Genomic DNA, 17,073 nt, shown 5'->3' with positions numbered 1-17,073 from the left:
TATAAAATGTTAACCAGATGCCTGACATATCCAGCCTTCAGCACAGCATACTTCCCAACCTGGCTCAATATCAAGTGGCATACTACAGTGAGAGATTTGTTCTTATTCTAATTGGATAAATTAACCATATAGACATTGTTGTGGGTAATGCACATGTACAATTAACATAGCATAAAGATCTATAAAATAACTAATTCAGAAATGTCTTTAATGACAGGGGCCTGCATTTGTTGTAGCTAACCACTTACTCACGATGCACGGGATCTTACCATAAGTACATAAGAAAGTTTACAGATGAGAGGAGGCCATCTGACACATTGTGCTCGTTTGGTTTCCATTAATATCTAAGTGATCCAAGGATCCTATCCAGTCTGTTTTTGAATGTTCCCAAATTGTCTCTTCAACCACATCGCTGGGGAGTTTGTTCCAGATTATGATGACTCTCTGTGTGAAGAAGTGTCTCCCGTTTTCTGTCTTGAATGCCTTGAAGCCCAGTTTCCATTTGTGTCCCCGGGTGCGTGTGTCCCTGCTGATCTGGAAAAGCTCCTCTGGTTTGATGTGGTCGATGCCTTTTATGATTTTGAAGACTTGGATCAAGTCCCCACGTAGTCTCCTCTGTTCCAGGGTGAAAAGGTTCAGTTCCCTCAGTCTCTCAGTAGGACATTCCCTTCAGACCTGGAATAAGTCTGGTTGCTCTCCTCTGAACTGCCTCTAGAGCAGCGATATCTTTCTTGAAGTGTGGAGCCCAGAACTGCACACAGTATCCAGATGAGCTCTAACTAGCGCATTGTACAGTCTGAACATCACTGCCCTTGTTCTCAATTCTACACTTTTGACAATATACCCTAACATTGTGTTTGCCTTTTTTATTGCTTCCCCACATTGTTTGGATGGAGAAAGTGAGGAGTCCATGTAGACTCCTAGATCTTTCTCATGTGTTATTTCATCTAGTTCGATTCCTCCCATAGTGTAATTATAGTGGACATTTTTGTTACCTGCATGTAATACCTTGCACTTGTCCACATTGAATTTCATCTGCCAGGTGTCGGCCCACAACTGAATGTTATCTACGTCCCTTTGAATAGCCTGTGCTGCCGAGATTGTATCTGCTGAGCCACCTATTTTAGTATCATCTGCAAATTTGACAAGTTTGCTAACTATCCCAGAGTCCAGATCATTAATATAGATTAGAAAAAGCAAAGGCCCTAGTACTGATCCCTGTGGAACTCCACTAACAACCTCACTCCAGTTAGAAGCAACTCCTCTAATCGACACCCTCCGTTTCCTATACATCAACCAGTTCATAATCCATCTACTTATATTACCCTGAATGCCTACAGCTTCCAATTTGAGGATCAGTCTTTTGTGTGGAACCCTATTAAAAGCTTTTTGAAAATCTGAGTATATCATATATGCTTTCACATGATCTACAGCTGCAGTTGCATGTTCAAAAACTTCTAATAAATTAGTAAGACATGATCTGCCTCATGTAAAGACATGATTACTATCTCCAAGAATATGTTTTTCATTAAGATGCTCCTCTGTCTTCTGTCTAATCACTTTATAATAACTGGAATGTCTGACGTTTCCCTAATATTAGTATAGTAAGTACTATAGTATTAGTAAGCCACATTGTAAACCACATTGGTAAATATGGTACGTACGTCTCTGCTACACCACAACAGAAAGTGATTTAGATAAAGATGTACTGCAATACAGGGCCTGAAAACACCATCTCAATATTTGAATAAAGTGAAGGATATAAAAATGATAAGTAGCCAAACTAAAGTAAAAATGAATACGAACACAATATGTAATCTACAAAGAACGTTAACCATGATTCACTGAGGTTCTACAATAAAGAAAGAGATCCTGTTTAGGTCAGGTTGCAGCTATTTCATATAAAAACGTCTAACATGATGTCAGTTTCCACACTATTGTGATTCTCAACCAATCAAATTTAAGGAATACAGAAAGACAAAAAGTATCCAAACCAAACATTGACAAGTACCATTCAGAATGTTTTCAAATAAAGGCATATTCACTTAATACATTTTAACAAACAAAAACTGTATAATTATTTTGACCATTACAGTGCAGTGCAAATCACGAAGCTTCAGAATCTCCAAGTTTCAAACTGCCTCATCCAACACAAAGCTGGCATATCTGAATAAATTCAGTTTTAAGTTAAATTTCAAGCTTCACATTTAATTTGGTTAATCATAAACCCTTTACAGAAGAATGTTTCATTTTAAGAAGTAGTAAAGTTAAACTGATTTTGAAAACCACTGAAGTTGAGCCAAAACAAATTTATTTTCTTTTAACACATATCTGTAGCTACCTGTATAAATAGTATGTTTAGTTTGGTTTTAGTGTGTTCTTGTCAGGTAAAGGATAGAGATTCCTGCTTACCCAGCTATTTATTTGTGTTTTTCATACAATTAACCATTTATACAGCTGGGTTTTTACTGGAGCAATATAGATTAAGTACCTTGCTCAAGGGTACAACAGCAGTGTCCACAAACCCTCCACTCAGGAGTCCAGAGCCCTAACCATTTCTCCACACTGCTGCCGCCAGCTAGATGTAAACAGAAATTGTCCTGTTCTAATATTATTTCTAGATACATGTATTTAAATACAAAAAAGCTGTGAAGAATTTACATTTGTATGTAAGTTGAATTAAGGAGAAGTATTGTCTCTGTTGATGGAATAAGGGGAGAGAAAGTCCATATTTATTTTGGTAGATCGTAGTGTGCAGCACTAGATTATAGGTTCCCAAACACGCAGCAGAACTCATTAGGACCAAGATGGCAAATGTGCTGCTTAGCAACAAAGATATTTTGGAGTCATTTGAAAGGGAAAGACATTTCTGGAAAATTAAAAACCAAAATTGAATTTATTTATATAGTTCTACAATTGAAAAACTGCTTAATGCCTTTTCACAGTACGCCTAAAAGTAATTTGCTGCCTGAGTATTTTGAAACAGCTTGGATAACAAATTTAAAGGACCAGGTTCACTGGTGAAAACAGTATTTTTCCCCAGAGACCTTTTTGGTGACTTTGAGCAGCACTAGAAGACAAAAGGAACATTAAGATCCACGAGTTAGGTGTCAATTCAGATAGCATCATGAACAACTTACATCTGCTTCCATCTGCGCTGGAGTCGCTGTTGGAGCTGTTGAGAGAGCAGACACTGGATGATCTTTGCAGGTCCTGGAATCTCACAGGCAGTTTCGATCCAGCTAGAGATGCATCTGTAGTGGAGTCAGGGCCCAGGGACGGTTTTGCAGGCTTGTCTATCACTTGCCTCTTCTGACTGCCTGCATGTTCATATGATGGAGAAAACAAAATAAAAATCAATAACTGACCAGTTTATTCAATTTCCAAGTCAGTTTTATTTTTTAGATATATTTTTCACACTAGTTTGGTCTGGGAACTGAAAAACGATTTACTGGCACAGGTAACTTCAACATTAGTATAAAGGTATACAGACAAGTGAATTGGAATAGGATTACCAAACAGGATTACCTCATTCATAATAAATTACTTAAATTGTGCATAGTTAGCGGTCATGTTCAAACTCGCTGTCGACTGTTAAAGTATGTTTTGTTAGAGTTTCCGTTTAACAGAAAATGTATGTAATGGAGCACCCACGGGCAATCTAGGTGATTTTCTAAACCAGTGATTTATTATAATTTAACTGACAAGCTCAGGATGTGGAATACCTGGGCTCAGAAAAATGCCCAGGTGTTACATGTTTTTAAATAACATTTGCAACCAGTCAAATTATTAAGAATGTTAAATGGGAGTGGGGTACGCCTTGCTTTTGAAAGGACACAAAATGTGTCTCTTTTAATCCTTCTCAATCCTACCAGAAAAACATGTTTGATTTTACTGAAACTGACCATAAAATGCCTAAAAACAAAGTTGAGAAATGTGGGCTTGATCAACATTTCTTTATACGTTTTTTGTATTTGTTATTATAAACTGAATTTGAATTAAGCAAAGAAAAAATCAATTTAACACAAGTTTTAAAAAATAGTGTCAAACGAAATGGTTATAATCAAATAGGCCAGGTATGACAACATCCCGTAGACAAAACCCCTGCCAAAGCAAGTATGAAAGTAAGCAATTAATTTACTCCTCTACAGGCATAGATTACTTTACAAACTAATTACAATGCATTATTCTAGTAGATTGTTTGGTTAAAAAGCTGTAACAGAATGATGTTATTGTTAGAAAGCTCCATCTACATACAAAACCCACAAAAAAGACACAGAAGGGCACGTTCTTCACAAACAATCCAAGTTATAAAAGTAATTTCCAGTCCAAAAGAATAGCTCGGACATGGTCTTCCTCTGCTGAACTACTAAAGATCACTACAGCATCCTTTTCCTTTCTCTGTGTGTTTTTTCCCCCATTCCTGCAGTTAATTTCCTATCACAAGAAAACCTACTCCCTACTGACTATTTTCCTTAGCATTACTAATGGCAGATGCAATGAAAGTGTTTATCATTGCGTCCTGAGAGGATTTTGGAGGTTACGCACATCTGTATCCATGGCAATGCCCTCAGGGGGGTTATGGAGTCAATGACACATGTTCCTCAATCAGCTTTCTTCATCAGAAACAGGAAAAGTGCTCTGTGTAGATTACTGAAGTCTTTTAAACACCTGCCATCAAATGGAGCTTTTAGGAACTGCAGTGAGACGCATTCTACAGCAGGACATCATTAAGGAAGGGTTGGGATACTTTATGGGTACAGAGCTATTATTTTTATTCTTGGGCAGAAAAAGTATAGAAAGATTTATTTCTTGGCAGGCCATAGTGGTAACGGTTGCTAACGTTTGTCCAGAAGAGCATAAGGGATTGATTCAAGCAGGTAACCTTGAGGCTTTGTGTGGCTCATTGCTTTTTGTGGCTTGTATCCCTGCAATTACTTATTACTAGAGCACCAAAACCACTGAATACAGCAATTCATTGATTGAATCTCTTTAAAATGTATTCAAGATCAAATTATAAAGTTGAAAAATCTATGGATTGTTAGAATAAACTTTTTTTTAAACAAATTAAAACGTGTAGATTTCAGAGGAACTGTAGAATGAGAAAATGCAGAGTCTGAAACCCTTCCTTCACTTCTAACAAGTCTAACTTAACTCAAACCTTAGATTTCTCTATTTAGAAAAAAAATACACTTTCAGTATTTTTGGTAGGGGCATATGTCACATCAGCAGTGCATGGAAGTTACGCAATATGTCCTGCAAATGTAAATAAAACCCAATCCTGTGATTTATAATCTTTCATAAAAAAAAAAAAAAAAAAACACATACTGAAAACAAATTCTGAATTGCAAATGTTAGCCCATTGGAGATTGCTAGCAACCTTGTTTCCCTGAAAATGAATGCCAAAGAACAGAGGGATCAAGGTCTGTTGAAATGCCACCAGTACAGTGCTTCAGCCTTCATTACAAGTCAAATAGTACAGACTAAATGCTTAACCTTTCAATCTAAGCAGCCTCTCTTCTTACAGCCAACGCACTGTTGGTTTCAATTTGCAGTAATACAAGAGCTTCTTTGTACAGGAAATTGCATAAAAAATGTGCCGTTTGTGATTTTGCAGTGCTTGCAAGAGATGAGGACTAAAAAGTGAACATGATATCCCCTGACACACAGTGTTCAAGATGTTCAGTGTGGAAGTATGAATACACAGTATACATTTTAGCTAAGATTTATAGCCCTTTAATTATATGCTTTAAATTTTAAATCAGAATATCCAAGAGTAAAGCAAAACTGACATTAAACTTTTTCCACACTTTTGTTACACTTCTTCATTTTTTCCTTAAAATCTATTCATTATTTTAAAATTATACAATTGTTAGCTGAAAGATTGCTACGAGTCAGTGCAGAGCATCTAATTTCAGTACATGATTCAAAATGCAGTTAGGAATGTGTGAGATTGCAGGACTGCAGAATGAATTACTTTTACAGCTGCACAGCCACAGGGTTGCTTAACTTCATTTTTTTTCCCCATAAAAGTGTATATAGAAGAGAAGCAACACTCGTGAAGTTTCAGGAAAAAAAAAACATTTGCTTGGATGTAATGGCAATAAAAGATGATGCTTGTTTGAAAGCGAAACTGATGTCCTGTACAATTTCAAAGTGATTACCATGTCAATCTGTTCTTACCAGCAGCTGGTAACTGTTTGGTCCTTGGGGCAAACATGCTTCCAGCAATGCGGCCATCTTTTGTTGAGGTTCCCTGTTTCCGTTTCGATACAGGAGGTGGCAGTCTAAGGTTTGCAGCTGAAGTCTGCGGAGATGAAGTGCTTCTCGGTCTGCCGGGGGATGGCTTCTGGCCAAGTTTGGATTTGCTGATGTCTGGAGTTGCCGCCAATTCAGATGATACTGTCTGTAAAAAGAAGTCCCTTTCACTCAAACAATCCCACTGAAGTAACCTCAAATCAGACTTTTGAACTGTCACTACGCTGTTGGCCATCTAAAACCAGCACAGAATATGCACACATTAAGTTCACGCAAGCTCAGTATGAAGTTGCTATTGTGCTACATTCCCCTTGGGATATCAGTACTTCCAGCCAACTTTTTTTCCTTTTTTTTTCTTCCCCTTGCATAAACATTCAGTGCACATGGAGTGTATTTGTGGGCAAATGTGGAAATGTGGCTCAGCCATCTTACTCATGCTTTCAAAGTCTGTAGTAAAACTTTCCACATTTGGTTTCAAACCCAGATTGACATTTAATTTAGCAAAAGCAAATATTTAACCCATCTAATATATGTTTGCACCCTTCTGCAACTGCAAAAAAAAAAAAAAAACGAAATAAAACATATCACACTACAACTGATACACCACTACAGAATATTTATGTAAGTACTTTCAGATGCAGTTTTTAAGGGCAAGTAAATACGAAGGTTGAAAAGGACTACTGTTTATTCTGGAAATGAAATCAGCACTGGCAAACCAAGCCAGGTTCATACATTGCGCTTCTGTGAAGTGTAAGAGGGTTCAGTGTGTGTATATCAATGTCTCCTCCAAAGCCTGAATGTACAAATCCCACACAACTAGGGGACAGCTCTTTGGGAACATGTATTAGTTACATTTTGGACTGTGCAGATCAGGGCCTTTGAGGCGTGCCGGAGGGAGACAGTAGTTTGACAGCATCTGGTATCAGACTTTATACGCTTCAGTGGAGCTAGGCCTCATATCTAGCAGGCCGATGCCCTTCAAATGCTGAGGTTGCCACAAAGATGAGAACAGAAGAGAGTGTAAAATGGCTCAGTGTGTATACGAGTCTTTTACAGTGATGTCACGTTCCTGGCCAGTTTTTCTGGGCTCAGGGAAGGACCTGGTTCAATGCCAGAATCCAATATTATATGGTACACAAAGCATTAATTGCTTACAAAATGGGTGGTCCAGACATGCATTTCTAGTCTAAGGGATTGCAGCACCGTCTTCGAACAAAACAGGAAAAAAAAACAAGTTTCAGGTCTTACAATGCAGTGGACCTGCATTGTGCTGCTTGGGAGGCAAATACTGTCATTGCAAGGGCTGAGAGAGGGGCGGTCTTACTGTTCTTCTAAGGTACAGAGCCCTATGATGTGGGAAAACGGTCTGATATGCCCAATGTGCAATTTACGGTCCGTGAAAAGTGACCTTCTAGCTTTGGGAACCCAGTCCAGAAAGCAAATGAATGGTTGTCTTTTAGTTTATCTAGAACTGAACACTCACTGTATTCACAGTTGACAGAAAAATATCCAGTGACAAAAAGGTCTCTTGCTGACTTCTATCAATGACCAAATAAGTCTATCAGATGTCAAAATTTTAAACAATTACTGCAGACTGACCTTCTCATGACAGTACCTGTTCCTATTTATATCAATGTGACTAAACTGCCAGCATTTTTAACAATTTATTCACTAATTTTGAGTCTCTGTACATTGCTTATGATGGCAAATTAAGTGTTTTTTCATGCTTACATGGTTGTCATTCCGAATTTGTATAATGTTTCAACGTTTATACAATAACGTTTTCTTGTTACACAACTTCCAACTTAAATTGCAAGAGTTTTTCTACAGTCTTAAACTGATAGTAAAATGTTTTTCCAAGATCCATTTGAGCTCTGTGTATTTGGCATCTATAGTCGTTGTCCACTGAAATTAAGGTCCCTTAGAAAACATGTCAAAATAATTTAATCTGCCTAGGAAACACTACATTTACACTACATAATTCAAATTTTACATTTTTATATTTGTGGTTTCAGAAAGAAGGGGGGGGGGGGGGGGGAGTCCTATTAGTAATTCACTCAATACAATTGATTAAGCTACATCTTGGAGACTAAACAATAAAGGGGAGGAATCGCATTATATATATATATATATATATAGGTAATTTTATGTTAAAAGACGTTTGCACAGTATTTTCACAGTATTAAGATTTCCCACAGACAAAATTCAGAAGCTTTTTTTTTTTTTAAAGCATGGATGTAATTAATTTAGGAAATCATAAATATTAATGAATCTTAACTCCTGCTTCACAAAGTGTAAAGTAGGAGTGATGAAACTCTAGTTTAATATAGCTGAGCAATTCACATTCTGTATATTTAACACATCTAAATGCTCAGTAACTTTCCAATTTAATTTAATGTTATAAAATGTAGAACCTAAGAACCTCCTAGATAAAGAAACAGCAGGGAAATTGACATTTAAAATGTACAGTGCAAGGGGAACCATTGCTGAAAAATATTTAAGCCATTTAGAATGAGTCAGAATTAATAGAATTATAATTAATATTTACTGACAAAATGTCTAGCATTTTGATTAGATAATTGTGTAGTGTCATTCACCATAACATCAGCTTTAGAAGATCTTGACAAGATGCATTCTCTATGCTCTTCTTGAAATGCATTCTGAGGAGTTTTCAGGTTGCCTTGTTCTGACTTCTGTTCAGTCTCAGTGATTTCAATAGAGGACAACGAGCTTGCAGAGCCAGAGCAGCTGTCTTTATCTATTGCTCCCTTCTTTACCACATTATTGGACACTGTTTGGACTGTGTTGGATTTTTTTGAAGTGGCAGAAGCATCAGTAACTCGACCCGGAAAAGCCTTAGAGAATATCTGCCTATTGTGATTTTTCAGTGAAGGAGTATTTCTAGGTGATTGCAGATCCCTTGGAGAGGTGAGAGGAGAAGGGCAATTGTTGGTAACAGTTGATCGTGGCAAAGTCTTTACGTGTGTGAAACTGTGATTTCCTGGTAAACGGGCTGATCTTGAAACAACCTTAGGCTTTATGTTCTTAAAGTCAGGTTTGGGAAAGGTCTTAATTTCAATTTTGGCAGATTTGCTTGTCACAGGCTTAGATGGCTTTGTACTTTTATGCAATTTCACAGAGGGTGAATTCTGCTGCACTCTCATGATTTGGACTGTGGGACTCCAGTCATCATTTTTGTCAATTTCAATGGTCTGTTCTGCAATCTCAAAAATTGATGACATATGTGACGTTTCATATCCGTTCAAGGGTGTAGAGGTCTTTAATCCACAATCTGAATCAGAATTATTAATCACAAATGTCTGATTAAAATCAGCAGGTGACCATTCAGCATCAAGTACAATGTCTTCCAACTGTACAAAAGTTAGGTCTGGAGGTTTAGTTTTGTTCACTGTTAAATTGTGATCTCTTGCATCTGGACTGATCTTTTCACAACTCACTTCAGCTGTGCATTCGTGGTCCGAAAACAATATAGCGAGGTCTCCTACCAGACCCGTCATACATTCATCATGTGGCGCTCCACTGCTCCCAAAGGACAAGCTGGGTGACAATCGCACCTTACAGACACATGGTGATTTGTCAGATTCACTTAAATTAAAGCTGTTTCTCCTCCTTACATCCTGAGAAGGACTCAGAGCAGCCTCAAAATGTTGCCCATTTTCCATAGAGACATGCCTTGCCCCTTCCACTAACCCTTGCATTCCTTCATTTACAGTATTACCAAGACATTCTTCAGCACCATGAGAAATGGCCTTATCCAGGCAGGCTTCTATGCTCTTGTTATTGATATCTAGAGTGTGATTCATGTTACCACCACATTCTTCAAATGTAAATGTCTCAGAGGTGAGATTATCATTCCAAGTGTCCAATTGGGTCCCATGGTGGTTGTGATTCCAGGGCTCAATTTCACTGCCCTCTGTGGGACTAGAAGTGGATTCCAAATCGGATAATTCTGCTTGGTCACAAACATTTACAGGCAGTCCAGCGGAGGTTTCAGTTTGAAATGCCCTACCGCCAGGGAGATGTTCAGCATGATGCTTTTTGCTCAAATCGTAATCTAGCATTTCAACATCGGAGCCATCAAGACTCCCATTGCTTAATGTACTGATGCTTGTGAAGGAATCTGGAGGAGACTCTGCATTGCAAGAAACCTTATTCCCATTGCTATCATTGTAGGCTTCTTCTGGATTTTGATCCTTGCTGATATTTCGCTCACTAACACTATGTAAGCTCATTTTGTAATTTCTGGATTTATTTCAGCACTTCAGAACTTAGTAGGTTTGCTTTATTCAGTTGTCTCTTACTATTGGCCCCATGCCTTCTTCCAAGAAACAGAAGCCCTTGTTATCAGTATTCCTGTTTCAGTTTGGATAATCAAATAGCATGAGTATCCTTCCCTGAAAAAAAAAAAGAAAAATAGTTACGTTTTTACATTTTAATTGCACACACAAATGTATTGCATAACTTTGAAGTTTAAATACATGCAAAAAATAATCGCAACAGCTATTCTTTCATAACTAATATCCAGACACTTTCCCGACACTTAAATCAAACAAGCATTTAAAGCAGATACAAAACCATTAGATTCATAGTGTAACCTGCAATTAAACATAACATATATGCATCCAATGTGCTACTATGTAACATGCATGAAATCAAAGTTTGTGACACATTCTGCTAAACACTCTAAACATTCTGTGTGGAGACATAGATCTATTATCCGTTTCAGATACAGTAAATACATCCAAGACATAATTTTCAAACGTACAAATCAAAGACAGTGGGGCCCTATGAGTTCACAGAATAAAGTTATTTCTCCAATTGAAAATGAAAAATGATCATCACTATAAAGCTCCCACCCACACACTCTGACATCATGAGTTATTGCAAGTCTAGGTTGTGAGCATCTACAATTAATCAAAAGCACTTGATCTTGCATTTGTAAGCACTCTTGTGTGAGGGGTCAGAGGCCACACTAGGGGGGCATGCCACCCCCCCTTTACCACAAACACTGCATGAAAGAAAATGCAGCAAGAAGGAATTAAAGATGATACTTAATTAGCCACAACAGGATGTGAATATCATTTTTGGAAACTGCTCTTTAAGAATGCAACTCAGTCACAAACAAAATTGCTCTACATTTCCTCAATTTCACAATGTTTACAATACAACAATGCTAACAATTTAATAACTGGTTTTATAAAGAGAGCTCCTTTTTTCTGGCCTAATGGCCCCTAATCTTATTTTCTTTTTGTGATCTCTGATTCTGGTTTCATTTTTCAAAATGGACCACCACCAGAAAACAATTCTTCCATCCATTCTTCCATCTAAAGAAAGGATTGTAGTGTAGAATTCATTTAAAAATACACAAAGTTCGCACTGTCAGCTCTTGCAGCTGTCACAAGATAAAACAAACAATGAACAATACATACATACCACTAACAGTATCCGACATTATACTATACGGAAGACAAACTTTAAATGTATTTTTAGTTCTGTGAAGGTTTCAGAAAAAAATATGTACATTTCCTTTGGTCATTATTCACCTTTTACATTTGATGCATTTCATTTTGTGACTGGAGTGAGAAGGCAAGGAAACAAACACAGAAAACAAAAAGTTCCAAATGTGGCTTGAATTCCTGAGAAGGTTGCAACAAATAGGGTAAATAACACTGTGCCAAGAATCCAATGTAATTCTAGTTGAAAGTCTAGCATAAAAACTATAGATGACCCAAAGAAGTATCCTTATTCATAAAAAAAAATAAACAAAGGCATCAGTATGAGACAAAAATGGAAACCTCTTCAGGAAAATAAAACTAAGGACATATAGTAAAGTATCCCAAAATAAAAAGGCATGATAATATAGAAGATACTACAGTGGATTGAATGTTTTCCAAACCAGGGAGTAAAACTTAAACTGAGACAAAATAAGTTATCATTAAACTTTGTATTCCTTTTGTTTCTTTACACAGTGCTCTTTTTCACAGTCTCAATACGGTTATTTATTTTTATTTAAGATTGATCTGCTGTAAAGCACCCCCTAGTTGACAGTACATGAACAAGAAACAATGTAGAACTTTTTCCTTAAAAAAAGGCCTATACTAGGATAATGTTAGGCAATGAGAAATGCAGGGCCTTCTGGAGTTCCAAACTTGAGCTATTCTTACTTCACAAGAATGAGAAGCACAAAGGCCTTCTGTTCAGCATCACTACGATCAGAGCCAAAACCTCTCAGACTAAATACTGCACCGTTCCTCTCAACCACAAGTCTCCTCCTAGTTTTGAGAACAGGATCGCTACACTTGTGCTTGGAATAAGTGAATATATATGTATGCATATGTTTGTATGTATGAGTGTGTGTGAGCATTATTCTGCTCCAGGGAGATGTCACATCATTTTCAAATATTGACATTTATGCAAATAATTTAATTGATTATGAAGTATAGGGAATTTGTAACTGTTTTTGTTTTTTATTATCTGGAATTTAGTTATACTACCTCAAGATGTTGACAAATATATTTGATATGTTTGAAAAACTAATGCAAAATCTTTAAATAGATCAAACAAATACATAAACAATGAATAAGTAAACTACATATATAAACTGGAAAAACAAAATAATATGATGGGCTTGTGATCGCTGTCTCTCAATAGTGATTATCAATTACTTTCAAGCAGAAGATCCCAAAACAGACACACCAGCTCAATTATAATCACTTTCTGACTGTTAAACATTAATGTGCAGTTTAAGCAATGAACATATGTGCTAGTCCTTGAAGCCCAAGCAGGAATGATGTGATTAAATATGGAGCAATGTGTCATTCATAATGAGGAACCAATTAGTGTGATTAAACAAAATGAGCCAATATTTTGTGAACTGTACATCACTGGGGGTGTCTCCTGCTCCAGAAGAAAGGGAAATTGGGTGACTAACCCAAAATATCCAAGTTGATTCTGTTGATCAGCCATGGTACAAATCTAATTGCTAGTCTTGTGAAAATGAGTCTGGCCTTTTTGGAGCCAGAAGCAAACCTGATCGAGGACTAAAGACTATTTGTTAAGAACAGACTACAACGATCAGCTATAACATTATGACCACCTGCCTAATATTGTGTAGGTCCCCCTTTTGCCACCAAAACAGCCCTGACCCGTCGGGGCATGGACTCCACTAGACCTCTGAAGGTGTGCTGTGGTATCTGGCACCAAGACGTTAGCAGCAGATCCTTTAAGTGCTGTAAGTTGCGAGGTGGGTCTCCATGGATCGGACTTGTTTGTCCAGCACATCCCACAGATGCTCAATTGGATTGAGATCTGGGGAATTTGAAGGCCAAGTCAACACCTTGAACTCATGATTCATCAGACCAGGCCACCTTTGTCCATTGCTCCGTGGTCCTGTTCTGATGCTCACTGTGGACAATGGACAGGGGTCAGCATGGGCACCCTGACTGGTCTGCGGCTACGCAGCCCCATATGCAACAAACTGCGATGCACTGTGTGTTCTGACACCGTTCTATCAGAACCAGCATTCACTTTTTCAGCAATTTGAGCTACAGTAGCTCATCTGTTGGATCAGACCACACGGGCCAGCCTTCACTCTCCACGTGCATCAATGAGCCTTGGCCGCCCATGACCCTGTCGTCGGTTCACCGCTTTTCCTTCCTTGGACCACTTTTGATAGGTACTGACCACTGCAGACCGGGAACACCCCACAAGAGCTGCAGTTTTGGAGATGCTCTGACCCAGTCGTCTAGCCATCACAATTTGGCCCTTGTCAAAGTCGCTCAGATCCTTACGCTGCCCATTTTTCTTGCTTCTAACACATCAACTTTGAGGACAAAATGTTCACTTGCTGCCTAATATATCCCACCCACTGACAGTTGCCATGATAACGAGATTATCAGTGTTATTCACGTCACCTGTCAGTGGTCATAATGTTATGGCTGATCGGTGTATGTGCACATTTAATATTTTAAGTTGCAAGGACATTACATTATTAAACTATCCCTACCAAAGTGTGTACAGAGATATTTAAAAAAAAAAAAAAGTGCGAAAGCCTTGCTTAGAATTTCCTTACCTGCATGATATCAATACCACTGTATCCTGTTAGTGCTCGTCTCTGTAATTTTGTGGCATAGTGTGCTATGATACTCTGTTGCATTTTTAATGAATGGAGAGGACAAGCAGGGGAAGCAAACTGGCTGTTGCATGAACGTATTCATTACTGACAACTGGATCACAACATTAATATTTAACTAAAAAAAGTTATTTTAATCAATATTTTAAACTGCAGATCAGTTTGAGTTTACGCTGTCTAACCATCCCTTCAAATCAATCCTGTAAAAAAAAAAAAAAGGCATTATTGTACCAGCTTTTTGTCTGAAAGGCATCATCTAACTATGTTGTTTAATATTTCATCATAAATATAATGTTTCACAAAGCAATTAAGACAGGTTGAACTTCTCAATGAACTTCTCAGACAGGCACAAACTACAAGTGAACTTAGGGTCTAATATGAGGGAAATCTTGAATTACTTTAATTTGAAATGCAAATCCATTTAAAGAGCAGCTCATATTTTTATATTATAATTGTATATATATACACAATATAAATGTTAAAAAAAAAAAAGATAGTATTGCCATTTTACAAAAAACTATACCACTGTATAGGTTTTAACTAGGGTTTGATAATTGTTACAAAAATCTGTTGATTTAGAATAGACCCAAGAGTAGAGCTACCCTGTTATAATCATTTTGCTCTCTAACACCCCATCCCATTTTGTCTATTCTGTGTATTTTGGACAACTGGGCTTCAATAAATAAATAAGATAATTGATCTTTTCCAGGAATATTCTCCTGGTCTAAGGGAAGGTCAATCAATATGGTTTTGTCTAATGTGTATCAAATGTACTATGGTACTAAATGTACTCCATCCATGAATTATGAAGCCCTTCGGTTCATGAGCATTAGCAACGTTTTGTCTAGGTTTGCAATTATCTGTGCACATTTCCATCAATGAAATGCATAGCTTCACAGCTTCACCTTGAAACCATGTTTTAAATTATGATGAGGGCACAACTGAGGATCTTGCAGAACATCCAAGAAAATATGTATGCAATGCCACATTTCTTAATTGCTTGTAGTCTCTATGGAATCGAGATGTGAGAAGGGGAAAAAGCTACGTTGATTCATTAAATTTGTAATCAGATCTTAAAATGTTTAAAAAGTTTTAAATAGTTTAAATGCCAGATGTGCCCAACATATTTAAAATCAGGGAGAAATGGGAGTTTAGTGTACGTCTGTACATCTAATCTTCTTGAAGCAATCTTTCTGCCCTTTCAATCCTTAGCCGACTTCACATTCGAGATGCAGTGTGATTTCTCAATAACTCCAGATGTATTGGTTTCTAAACGACTAACTTGAAAGTAATCACCGATTGATAGTCTTTTATGTTTAACATTATTTTATTCTCAAAAAAATATTGGATATCAAATTGGACTTCTGCATAATATAGTATGTAGCTTTTCAAATCTTTGCTTGAAACATTGACATATAATATAAAAGATGAAAAGTAAAAAATAGATGATAAAACCTGTGGATTAAAATACAATTATAGCTTTATTCTCCCTTAAAAGCTAATAAAGAATTTAGAAAACAATCAAATTCAGCTTTACATTATGTCACTTTTCACACAAGTATATCTAACACTTAAAACAAGAGAGAGCCATTCTGCCTCACTTGCTCATGTTTGTTAGCAGCTTACTGACCAACATCTGTAACATCTGTTACAGGATTTGTTTGAGGATTCCCTTGCTATTTATGCTGCTTAAACATTCTGCAGGAGCTACATGCATATTACTGACCCTGTAAGCAGTTTCTATGACACACAAAGGCCTGATGCCACAACGTTACATTTTCCCTTAAATTGCATTTCTAAAAAATAAATGCATTAGCCTAGCAAAACAACAACAATAATGGTAGTGTAAACATTTCAAATGCAATGTTTATGTATTGTCTTTATCGCTATTGTGTTATATGAAGTAGTTTGTAAACTACTTGAAATGTTTATAAGGAAATGTGAAGTGACTGACATCATGAATTAAGTTATGGTAACAACTGTTGTGATTCCCAGCCCTGGCTGCCCTCTTGCAAATGGGATTTGATCTGGGATTTTTTTTACCAACATTAATATTAATAACATTAATATCGGTAACCTATGTAATACATAATAATAAGAAGAACAATAATAAATTATGATAGAAGAAAACGACAAGGACACAGGCAAAAGAACAATTGATACTCAAATACAAATGTCTCTGAAATGTACTTCATATAAGTCTTGGATTGCAAGTGTCATGAAGTTTAAAATGTAACATCAAAGCAAACATCACTACCCAAAATGCACAAGTATTTCAAATCCAGAAATGCAATAAAATAATTGTAGTATCAAGAGCTGGCACTCACATATAGTAGCATAAAGCTTCTTACAGAAGAATCAATTGTATCCTGTGTATGAGAAAATTATTGTTTAACTAAAACTAGGCAAACAAATAGGAAAATGATTTAGTAGCATACAACACTACACATGGTGTTACTTCAGAATTGTTTGCTCTTCAACATACAGAGTCCCAGTATGACCTCTTCCACTACCAGGAAGTATACGTTTAAATAACTTTTTTATATTTATATATATATATATATAAAAAAGGCATCATTTACACATTCTTAAAAACAGAAACTATAAAGTTTTCAACTCCTTCCATACTCAATACTAAAATGAGTTCTACGAAGCTGTCCTCT

At 36.9% G+C, this 17,073-nt stretch overlaps 1 protein-coding gene across 2 annotated transcripts in view; it reads right to left on the bottom strand.

Annotated features, from left to right (window-relative positions):
- Nucleotides 1-17,073, bottom strand: part of LOC136764313 (microtubule-associated tumor suppressor 1 homolog A) — a 94,793-nt gene that overhangs the window by 54,746 nt on the left and 22,974 nt on the right. For both annotated transcript variants that reach the window (XM_066718256.1, XM_066718255.1), the window contains exons 2-4: nt 8,856-10,673; nt 6,184-6,406; nt 3,141-3,320 (exon numbers count right to left, since the gene is read on the bottom strand). In XM_066718256.1, coding sequence (XP_066574353.1) covers nt 3,141-3,320; nt 6,184-6,406; nt 8,856-10,511 — 2,059 coding nt within the window. In that variant the 5' untranslated portion in view covers nt 10,512-10,673. The remainder of the gene's footprint in view (nt 1-3,140; nt 3,321-6,183; nt 6,407-8,855; nt 10,674-17,073) is intronic.

Source organism: Amia ocellicauda, chromosome 12 (genome assembly GCF_036373705.1).
Source record: "Amia ocellicauda isolate fAmiCal2 chromosome 12, fAmiCal2.hap1, whole genome shotgun sequence".
Classification (NCBI taxonomy): domain Eukaryota; kingdom Metazoa; phylum Chordata; class Actinopteri; order Amiiformes; family Amiidae; genus Amia; species Amia ocellicauda.
This window is presented reverse-complemented; position numbering and strand designations above follow the sequence as displayed.